The sequence below is a fragment of the Brassica napus genome, chromosome C9 (genome assembly GCF_020379485.1).
Source record: "Brassica napus cultivar Da-Ae chromosome C9, Da-Ae, whole genome shotgun sequence".
Classification (NCBI taxonomy): Eukaryota; Viridiplantae; Streptophyta; class Magnoliopsida; order Brassicales; family Brassicaceae; genus Brassica; species Brassica napus.
In genome coordinates, this window is record NC_063452.1 from 19,852,802 (window position 1) to 19,865,308 (window position 12,507).

General features: G+C 30.8%; 2 protein-coding genes across 2 annotated transcripts; one reads left to right on the forward strand and one right to left on the reverse strand.

The window, feature by feature from the left end:
* Nucleotides 1-5,056: 5,056 nt before the first annotated feature.
* LOC106403889 (glutathione S-transferase T3-like) lies at nucleotides 5,057-5,926 on the reverse strand. Its single transcript, XM_013844670.1, has one exon. It carries the CDS (start codon nucleotides 5,924-5,926, stop codon nucleotides 5,057-5,059), a length of 870 nt encoding a protein of 289 aa, XP_013700124.1.
* Nucleotides 5,927-7,518: 1,592 nt separating this feature from the next.
* On the forward strand, nucleotides 7,519-7,946 carry LOC111202767. Its single transcript, XM_022695645.2, has one exon. It carries the CDS (start codon nucleotides 7,519-7,521, stop codon nucleotides 7,783-7,785), a length of 267 nt encoding a protein of 88 aa, XP_022551366.2. The 3' UTR covers nucleotides 7,786-7,946.
* Nucleotides 7,947-12,507: the final 4,561 nt, after the last annotated feature.

Genomic DNA, 12,507 nt, shown 5'->3' on the forward strand with positions numbered 1-12,507 from the left:
AACTAGAGGATAGAAACTTGATATCCATTAGAACCCTCAAGAGCTCCATTGGATAATTTTTTGAGTTGACAGCTCTGATGAGTTTGAGTGAGTCGGAATGCATCCAGATGTTGATGAGGTGAGAATGCTGAGCTGCTCAGAGGGTTTCTCTAAGGGCTAGAGCTTCAGCTAGTAGCAGCGAGGGCACCGATGAATAAGTAGATGTAGCATGAACGTTCGTGTTCGAATATTTAGAAGATATATATCATCCTAGCCCCGTCTTGAGAGAATAGCTGGACCAAGCTGCTTCTGAATTACAAATTGCATATTTTAATTCATAACAAATCAAATAAAACTGACAGCAAATGCACGTTCTAACCACCTCTTTCAAAACTTAAATCATTATTGGAATTTTAAACAAATAATTTTTTGCATTAAATTAAATCATTATTTAAAATTTTGTAAACAAAAAAATTACAGATCAAATTTTTTTTTTAACTAACATACAAAAATCAATAACCAAAATGTAAATATCAAAAAGTAAACCAAAATCTATTCACACAATCAACACCAAATGTAGACAAGTTTATTGCAACGCGTCCCATCAGAGAACTAGAGGACGGATTTCTTTGACGCATCCAGTGAAGACAGTTCGAAATATTATGTAGAGCGGACAAGATGGGGATACTATTGACTTGCAATTTAGTTCCACGTGGAAAAATATTAAGAAGAAATTGGTGTGTTTCCGCAATTATGAAAGAAGACATTTCGGAAATCTGTGTGTTAAATTTTTTTTTTCGTATCTTCCATTATTAATTTTTTAATTGTCTTTGTTATCTATCGTTAGGATACGTTTAGTGCTCCGATTATTTTTATTCTTTTTATGATAAAAATCTCTGATTAATTCTACTCTTTTTTTCTTATTAGAAAACAATCCAGACGATTATAACAAAAGTTATACGGTAGAACTTCTATAAATTAATATTCGATAAATTAATAATGTCTATAAATTAATAAATTTCGTCAGCCCCAACTTGGACCGGTTCAAAATCCTATAAATTAATACTCAATAAATTAGTAATCTCTATAAATTAATACTCCATAAATTAATAATCTCTATAAATTAATAAATAATCCAGACGACTATAACAAAAGTTATACAGTAGAATTAGATGACCGTTTAAGCCTTTAAAAACATTAGTCTTGGTGAATCTTTAAAAGAATTTTTAATAAATTAAAAAAGAAAAGGAGAAAAAAGAATGAGAGAGTTTATTGTTTCATTGAAATTAGTAGATTTGAAACAACTCTTTTAATACGTATCAAAAAGTATTAAAATGTATTGTCAAGAAATTCAAAAATACTCTCACCAGTACTGATGGTCTGAAAGGTTTTAGGAATGATGTTGGTGTTTATAAAACTATTCCAGTTAAGTTTCAGAATTATCTCCAATTAATCATGCGTTTTTTTTTATACTGTCATCAGCAATGAAAGATAAATTCCCCGTTGTTTAATGACTAGAAATATTGTAAAACTCATATAAAATATAGTATTTATATAAATTATATATAATTCTTTAAAGAGAAAAAGACAAAAATAGCACTAAATCAAGTTTTTGTTCACAAACTAGTACTCAAGGTCAAAAGTCACAAAAATAGCACTTAATGTTTTATCAAAAGTTACAAACTTAGGGTTTAGAGTTAAAGGGTGGGGTTTATGATTTAGGGTTTAGGGTTTAGGGTTTAGAGTTTAGGGTTTAGGGTTTAGGGTTTAGGGTTTAGGATTTAGAGTTTAGAGTTTAGAGTTTAGGGTTTAGGGTTTAGGGTTTAGAGTTTAGAGTTTAGAGTTTAGAGTTGAGAAATAAGGTTTTGGGGATAAGATTTCAAATTTTGAAAAATAAAAAAATTAAAATTTTCAAAAAATAAACTTAGAAAGGTGCTATTTTGGTCATTTTAGTTTTGGAGTGCTATTTTTGTGATATAAACTTAGAAATGTGCTATTTTGGAGATTTGCCATTCTTTAAATGTATTTATACATATGCATATAAATGATTAAATTGGATATTTGTTACTAAAATATAAATATTTGTGATTTGGATATTTGGATATTAGTATTTGTTTTTCTTTGTAAAGTTACAAATATCCGATTTTTCGGTAGAACGAACAGAGAATCGAATCACCCAACTTACTCACACTCTGTTAGCTAAAACCGACTACAAAGGAAAAAGTCCAAGTTTGACAGCTTTTATTTCCTTTAAATTGAGTGGCTAATAGTAAGATTGTCGTTTCTTCATAATAAACCTATTGGCCTCCTATTAACCAAAAAAATTCCAGTTCTTACAAAATTTGCTAACAAACTTTAATCCCTACTTTTTATTTCCTTGAAACAAATGTTACTTTTTCAACCTTGTTATGAAAGTCAAGTTCAGCATCATCTGTTGTGTAGATAGTCTGGAAAAACTCATTCAACATTCAAATGTAATATGAATACACGTCGATTGTTGTGTCCCGCTTATATAAATAGTAAAAGCCCGAACTTGAAGAATTCAACTGAATATATGTAAAAACGTGATAACAAAATGAGATAGTCCATTTAACATGTTCACCAAAAAAAAGAAAAAATGAGATAGTCTAAGAGCATGTTTATTAGTGAGACCCTTAACTGTCTTTTAAGTGGGGTTTAATAATTTTTTAACTATTAAATTTAATATAAGAGATTTTGTTAAGAGACACTTAATTATAGTGGTTTATTGGTGGTTTCTTAATTAAGGTTCTTAACAAATAAAAAAATATTAAACTTTTTTTAAACATAAAATTTTAAACAAAGATTAATTTTATTTATTAAATAAAACAAAGTCAAACATAACATTTTAAACATAGATTTTAAAATAAAAAAATTAAAACATTAAAAAAAAAGATTACTAAAATAAACAATACTAATTTGAAAGTAGCATCCAAATTCAGTTGTTGTGTTGATCACGTCCAAATTTATGTCATATATGTTCAACCAAATCACCTTTCAGTTGTTGATGCGCTTGTCTATCACGAATTCTTGTTCGAACACCCATCTGATTGGCGATATTTGTAGGGATATCTGTAGAATATGTTAAATCGACATGTGAACTTCCGCTGCCTTCGCCTTGTTGGAATCCCGAGACATCAAACTGACTGCATTCTTCCCGTTCGTTTTCTACTATCATATTATGGAGTATGATACATGCTCTCATAATCTTCCCAATCTTGACTTTATCCCAACAAAGTGCTGGATTTTTAACAATGGCAAATCGAGCTTGCAAGACTCCGAAAGCACGCTCGACATCTTTTCGGGCAGCTTCTTGATGTTGAGCAAATAAAACTGCTTTCGGCCCTTGTGGAAGTGAAATAGATTGGATGAAAGTTGCCCATTTCGGATAAATTCCATCGGTCAGATAGTAAGCCAAATCATACTCTTTTCCGTTGACTGAGAAATCCACTTGCGGGGCTTGACCATTTATGATGTCATCAAAAACAGGTGAGCGATCTAGAACATTAATATCATTTAAGGTACCTGGAGGTCCAAAAAACGCATGTCATATCCAGAGATCATATGAAGCAACCGCCTCTAAAACTATTGTGGTTTCCCCGAACCACGAGAATATTGCCCTTTCCAAGCGGTGGGACAATTCTTCCACTCCCAATGCATACAATCGATGCTTCCTATCATCCCGAGAAATCCACGAACCTCTCCAATATAAAGTAGACGTTGAAGGTCATCCGGTGTTGGTCTTCTTAGGTACTCATCGCCGAACAAATTTATGATTGCTTCCACAAAATTTTCCACACATAACCGAACAGTGGTTGCACCGAGCCTGAGGTATTCGTCGACCGCATCAAGCTCAGAACCATATGCCAACACACGAATAGCTGCTGTACACTTTTGAAGCGGGGAGAGACCTTGCCTTCCGGTAACGTCCTTCTTCTGACGAAAGAATTGGACTTCGTTGGAGAGGCGATCAACAATATACATGAACAGAGGCTTGTTCATTCTAAATCGACGTCGGAATAGATTTGCTGGATATGTCGGCGCGTCACTGAAATAATCATTCCATAACCGGAGATGGTCTTCTTCACGATTTCTTTCAATAAAAACTCTCTTTTTCTTTTTCTTCTTTTGATCTTGTTGATCACCATAAACATTGCACAAATTCTCAAATGTTTGTTCGAAAGTCTGATCAAAATATTTATCGAACATTTCATCAAATGACTCATCCAAATCAAATGACTCATCCAAATCAAATGACTCATCCGAGATGTGATTTGAAGACGAAGCCATGAAAGACTTGATTTAGAAAATTTAAGAATGGTGAGTGTGTGAACGTGAGATGAAAAAGAGAAGGAAGAGAGAACAAAGAGAACCGAGAGAATGAGAACGTAGAGAATTGTGAGTATGATCAGTTTTTATTTTACAAAGAGAATGAAGAGAAGAACATGAGACTATAGAGATAGAGAATGGTAAGAGAGAATGGTGATTTCTTTACGCTCTCAGCACAAACATTTTATAAGTTAAAAGTTCTAAACAAACAGGAGATCCCATGACCTCAATACAAACAAGACACCCCGTGACCTCAATACAAACAAGACACCCCGTGATGCAAGAATACAAAACAAACAAGTTAAAGTTCTTTACACAATCCAAGCCGTGACCTCCCTCTACCCTTGTGACAACAAGAAGCCAAGAAACATAACTCTCGTGACCTCAACAGCTCTGTCTCGTCGACTCATAAATTTGTTTCCCAACGTGTACTGTCTCACCTGCATAAATAAGAACAAGAGTATGAGATAGAACATTTTAATTAACAAGAGCCAAAAGAAGAACAAGAACATCAGACAAAACATTTTAATTAACAAGAACAAGAGACATAAGTAGATCATTTTAAACAAGAAGAAGAACATTTTAAACATAACATGAACTAGATTAAAAACATAGCAGGAACATTTCAGCATAACAAGAACTAGAAACCACAAGAACAAGAAACTTGACAACCAGAAACAGAACTAGAAACACAACAAGAGACATAACTAGAAACACAACAAGTCATTAATCACCACAAAGCATTTATCAGCTTCTGCTTGAGGGTTTCTTCATACTCGGCAAGGGGTTCTTTTTTCCCAATGAGACTGTTAAGTAGAGTAAGCTGAGACAACCTTTCTTTCACGGCCAAGTCTGCCTGTTTCATTGTCCACATAGACTGAAACTTGTTAAGATCATCTTCCCCTATCACCGCCCTGTTAGACCCTTTCTTTGCGGCTTTCACACCAGGAGGACGTTTGTTCTCAGTTGGTGGAGAAGTCTCTGAATCTCCACCGTCCTGACACTTCCTCTTCTTCAAGCTCCCTTCCTTTTTTGCAGTAGCCAACTCGCACCACTTCTGGTCGTGCCTTAGCTCCTTCCAAGCGTGTTCTAGTGTAAATTTCTTCTGGTAGTTGTTGTAAAATATCTGATGAGCTAGCTTCACAATGTCGTTTTCATTCTGGCCGCTTGTTTTTTCCCTAGTAGCCGCTTCATACGCTCCACAGAACTTGGAAACGAGGTCATTGATCCTATGCCATCGTTGCTTGCAGTGTGTTGGCTCTCTCTCTTCAAGGCCAGCAACAAGAGGACTTGCTGAAAAGTAATCAGCAATCCTTTTCCAAAACCCGGAGGATGTTTGCTCGTTCCCAACCACATGATCCTTGCTCGTGTTTAACCACGAGCTGATCAGGACAACATCATCTGTTGGTGTCCACTTTCGACGTTCTCTACGCCCAGCGGCACTGTCTCCATCAAAGTTTGAAGCTTCGGTTCCTACACTGCCTCGGAATGGAACCTGTGTTGAAGATAGTGTTGCACTATCTTCAAAGTTACCAAAGGAAACAGTTTGTTGACTATAAAGGAGGTCAACAAACTTTGAAGTTCCAGGGGGTGGATCCATATTACAAGGACGCTCAAGAAAGAGAGAAATAAAAGAAGTTGAGTGAGGAACTAGAAAGAGACGAGTGCGTTTTGAAGTGATATGAAGAGGAGGAGGAGGCAAGTTTTAAATAGATTCAAGAATCCTATTGAATCATTTATCACAACCAAGCTGTCCGAGCGGACATGTATCTAACACAATCAACACACCATTGCTTTCTATCTACCCATAACCAAAGATATTTACTGCCTACCACAACTCTAATCTACCATTAACCAGCGCTATTTATTACCTTACACTAACCAGTAACCACTCTATTTATTACATGAGCAAACTCGTCTACAATGCTTCAACGAAACAGAACATATATCACAAACAATTCCCAATTAAACAATGCTTCATCCAATTCAACACAACAAGAGACATGAGTTTTATCTAGTTCAAAATTCATTTCAACCAAGCAATAAAATCATCAACCTTCGCAACATAAATCACAATCACATTTTAAACTTTAATTAGAATCACATTCACTTCCACAGAGCAAAAAGAAACGTTTATACATTTAGAAAGATCAAAGATAAAGTACCTTTTGCGAACGATCGTGGCGGTTTTTTTCTGCCAAAGGGACATGTTAATCCTGGATCATGCCACTTCAGGCCTCTTCCTCATTCCTGGATCATGCCTCTTGATCCATCCATACGACACAACCACAGAAAACAAATGAAGACAAATTAGAAAAGTATCTGAATCGAAAACATGCATACTTGAAAGAATCAAATTGACGCTTCACCTTTCGATTTCCTTGAAAAACAATCACCGTCAGAGAGAGAGAGAGCTCGCCGTTGTCCATCATCGACGAGAGAAACCCATAGAAACGTCGACGAGCTCAACGGAGAGGGAGAGAGAGGAAACGCCGTTTCGTCAACGAGATCACCGAGACAGAGAGAGAGAGAGAGAGGAATCGCCTTTTCGTCGAGGAGAGCACCGACAGAGAGAGAAAGAGCTCGCCGTTGTCCATCGTCGACGAGAGAAACCAATAGAGACGTCGACGAGCTCAACGGAGAGGGAGAGAGAGGAAACGCTGTTTCGTCGACGAGATCACCGAGACAGAGAGAGAGAGGAATCGCCTTTTCGTCGAAGAGAGCACCGACAAAGAGAGAAAGAGCTCGCCGTTGTCCATCATCGACAAGGAATATCCATAGAGACGTCGACGAGCTCAACGGAGAGGGAGAGAGGAATCGCCGTTATCGCCACTCTTGCGGAGCAACCGAGAAGAGAAAGGAAAGAGAGAAAGAAACAAGAACGACTTCACCGTTCGGAGAGCCAATAACGACGTGACACGTCGCCTAAACTACCGTGTCTTCGAGCACTTAATTAGGGGACGTCCCTTGGCTGTATTTCGTGTTTTCCATTTTTTTATGATTAATTAAGTTAAGGGACATGCTTAAGAGCTGCCTTTGAACATGCTCTAACATTCTTGGTCAAGAATAAATGCACTTTGGTTACACACGCACGCTCAAATGCATATATAAACAAAAACCAAGAGGCCGTTCTTTTAAATCTCAAAAAGAAAGAAAACAAGAAACAGAAGAAAAAGATAGAGATAGAAGTAAATGCAAAAAATAGTTATAATAATGGAGAAGAAGATTAATGTGTTTGTGCTGTCTATGATCTTTTTACTGGTGGGCTCGTCTTTGATGTTTAGGAGGGTTGATTGCAGAGCCTTACGATCGAAACAATGGAGAGACGTCAACGGCCAAGATCAATCCACCGAGGCGGCCATGAAGGTGAAGAAAAGCTGGAGCAGTAAGCGTCCTTTGATGAGGAGCTATTGTTTCCGGTTAGCTTCTGGGCCGAGCGGAAAAGGAGTTGGCCACTAATCAACAATTTCTACTTCTGTTTTTCGATTTTTTTGGATTTCTTATATTTAAATTAAATGTATAACTTGAAAGTTTTTGTTGAATGATTCTTTCAAGGAGTAATAATATCCTTCCATGTAAATGTACGTATTTTGCAAATCTCTATAATATTATTTGGAAAATCAGTTTTTTTTATGTGTGGTTTTCATATTAATTTTTAAAATATTTAAATTATAATGATATATATTTACAATCAACCAAAAATATAATGCATAATGTTATTATTAAGATTTTATATTTTAAGTTATTTATTTTATTGATAATATTTAAAATTAAATTTTACTTTCAGTGGTTTTTTTTCCATTATAATATATTTCATTTGAAAAGTCAATAATATCCTTAATAAACTAAAATTATTATGCTTAACACCATTATTAAGATTTTCTAGTTTTGGTTCTCCTTTTTACTTATAATATTTTAAACTAAGTTTTACTTTTAGCTTTCTTTTCGTTACAATATTTTTTCCAAATCACATAATAACTAAAACAAAATATTATAAAACTAAAATATAAAGATTATATTTATAAAATAAAATTTTATGCATGTCGGTCCACATAAATTCTTAGATTGATCAAATACAATATTATCTTTAATGAACTAAACAAATTATGTATAATGTCATTATTAAAATATTTTATTTTAGTTTTACTTTTTATTAATATTATTGTAAAGACATGAAAACAAAAATAAAATATCATAAAATTAGAATATAAAGAGAATATATATACATTATAAACGTAATTTTAAATATATTCCTTAATAACAATTATGTTACAACTAACTTTAAACTATCAGGCATGCGCGAGATTTTATTTATTAATATTTATAAATTTTTTTTTTAATTTTTTTTTCTTGCTTGTCTTATATTTTATAATCTTTTGGAAAAAATGTTATTGTATTTTTTCATGGAATAATTTACTTCTTTGTGTGGTTTATATTGTATTAGTTGTGTATTTTATAACAAATTTAGTTGAATTAAAATAGATTAGTTCAATAAATAATATATAAACATCTTTAATGCTGTAAATAAAATCTATAACTATAAACATATTAGTGTTTTATATCAATTTCAATTAAATAAACTTTTCAAAAAATGTGGATATGATAAAAGTCTTTTATATAATTTTCCTAAATGAATAGGTTTTATATCCTATAATTGTTTAATTAATATTTTTTGTATTAAAATTATTAAATATAAATGTTTTTTATGTGAATAATTTTGGTGTTGTTGTGATTAGAAACGATCAGGAGCAATATATATGTGTGTATATATAATGATTATGGTTAGGTTTGTTATTACCTTAATTATAAACATATTATAATTGATTTTTTAAAGAAATATAGTTTGTTTTTAGAAATAGTTTTATATTATAAAATTTGATTTCAATTTTTTTAAATTCAATGATTTATAATACAGTTTAGTTTAGATTCGGTTATACCTAATTGGTGTGATTGTTTAGATTTGAAGTATATTCGGCTAGGTCATTATTAATTATACTTTTAATTAAATGATTTATAATACCATTTAGTTTAGATTTGGTTATAACAAATTGGTATAATTGTTTAGATTTTGAGTATATTCGGTATGATAACTATTTATTGTTATAATTGTTTATATTTCCAGAATTTTGATAATATCAATTATAATTGTTTTGATTTTTTATTTGAAAACAATTTAATTCGATTTTAAAAATATAATAAGATACACATATAGTTCCATTTTATACAATATTCGTATCTCATGACAAACTATAGACGGAATAGAGCTTGAAGTAACTATTATATTTCATTAGTTGGACTATTTGATTTATGTTCTTGTTTTTAAAATGATAGACCGAGTAATTTGGCTGAAAATTAATTCAAATATCACGACATATATATGTGAAAAGAGAGATATGTGTATCACGAAGAAACTCCATTAATGCTTACCCCTGTTCTGTTTGTTATAATGGAGAGTTTCTTCAATATTTACAGCCAGACCTGACATGTGTTCGAACTCAGTTAGAACGGCCAAAACTCCCATCAAAGAGTCTACTGATCCCTCAAGGAAGATTAATAGATCATCAGCAAAACACAGGTGAGTAAGTTGCAACTGAGAAGAATCATGATGATAAGCAAAGGAACCTGTAGCAGCAGCCGTGTTGAGCATCATGGAAAGGACATTCATCATCATAACAAACAGAATAGGGGATAGAGGATTTCCTTGGCCAAACCCGTCTTTCTTTTAAAGTATCCTGAAAAATCTCCATCGGTGGCTTCACCCGGGTTATATTCTAATTATATATAAAACAACATATGTGTAAAAGTTAGTAAACGTCCTACAACTATAATTGAAACTAGATTTTGATCCGTCCGCCCGTGCATGTGTATTTTAAAGAAAATATGATACTATTTGTTTTTTATGTCACTATTTAGAGCTGGGCAAAAAACTCGAATTCGAAGAATCAAACCGATTCCATTCCGAATAAGTAGTACCAAATCCGAACCGAAATTGATTAAATATCCGAATTATTCAAAATTTTGATATTTTGAAGAATTGAAACCTAATCCGAACCGAAGTATTTTGGGTATTCAAAATAGATTTATATACTTATATATATTAATTATTTTCAGATTTAATATATATACAAACATCGAGAATATATATGATACTTTTAAGTTTGTTTAAATACTTGAAAATATATACAAATAATCAAACGTAAATATCTAAAATAGTTAAAATATACTCAAAACTCCAAAAATACTTAAATAATTATTAATTCTCTATCCAAATATTTAAACCAAACCAATTTAAATTGGTTATCCAAATCCGAACCGAATCCTAAAAAATCTGAACCGAACAAAAAATCCCAAACAAACCTGAAAACGAACCCGAACGCTCATCCCTAATCACTATTATATATCCTATATGTGTCATCATAGGTTACAAAAATATATGTTATCATATAATTAATTGTATTTTATACGTACCATCAAATTAATTTTCTTATAATTAATAATATTTTATACGTACGATCATATAAATAATCACATATATTATATTTTTACATTTCAATGTGAAATATAAAAACCATAATTTACGTTGGTGTTTGAAAACATTTTTATAATGGTTATTGGAAAATATGTAAGTAAAAATCAAATTTTGAATATATGTATATTTTTGAATGAATTTTTGATATAAATCAATTTTAAATTATTATTTTGATTTGAATATGTATATCAAGTAACATAAACTATTTACTTTTTAATATAATATAATGGACTACTTTCAGTTTTTTTAATAGCATAAACTCATTACTTTTTTCTTCTTGTAACTTACTACTATACTACTATTCATGTTTCCAAACATCACTATTTTTTTTATCTGCTATCTTTTTACCAAACTAAAACTTAAAATACTTCTAGTTTAATAAGATATATATGCGAACTGATGCGTTTAATAGAATGATTTACTCTTGTATGTAATGTTAGTAGATAATGAGGTAGACAATGTTTAATTAATATACTTTTAAATAAATTCAACGGTTAATGACAACTTTTTAAGTAGATAAAAGTATGACCTAAATTAATAGATTTGATAGTCAATTTAAATATTGAAATTAAAGTTATGATTGTTTTTTGATACAAAATAAAATTGGTAAACTGATACTATTTGATCTTTTTTTTCTCAAAACAACATATAACAAATTAAATATCTTTTTCTCAACGCATTCATAAAATACAGTAAGATTCTTTATATATTAATTGAGAAACAGTACAACATTATTTTGTAGTCACGTGTCAATCACTATGATGCTTTTTAGAATCATTAGACAAATAGGTTGGTCCATCTAAATATATAATAAGATTTTTTTTAAATAACCATAAATTTATTATTAATATTCTTCATTATTTCCTTAAATAAAAATTACGGAATTGTCTAATGTGCCTAAAATATATATGATAATTAATAGTTTTGAATAATAAAAAATTTGATAACAATTAGTGTATCTTCTATTAGATTTGTTTAATTTTACTATTAAAGTTTAATTTTACTATTAAAATAAATTAAACAACCATATTAACCATATAAAACTTAATATTTTTCTGAATATGTTTTTTTAAATTTTAAAACGACTATAAATTACTAATACTGTTAAAATTCTCACATTCAAATTTTGTGATACATAGTTTAAAATTTTGGTTATAACAAGATACAAATGATTACAAAATCATATAAGTATACAATCTTAGTTAACAATTATTCAGACTAGAAGATATAAATATATATATATATATATATATATTGTTTTAAATTACACTATATACCATATAAAAATACATAAAATATTTTAATTTAGAAATTTACTTTGAAAATATACTTTTGATAAAAGCTTTGAACAAATATTAACAGCTTAAATTGTTTTTAAAAAAATATTAATTACCAAAACTATTAATCCCACAATGAAAATTTTGTTATCAATAATTTAATTTTTTTCTTGCTATAAAACATACAAATGATAAAAAAAACATATGAGTAGAAAGCATAATTTAATAGATATTAATGCAAATATATACTATATATATTTTAATATCATTTATATTTAATTATATACTATATCAAATAGAAAAAAAATTGTTTGGATTAATAAAATTTATTTATATGTTCGCCCCAATTTAATTATATACGCAATAGTTGGTGAC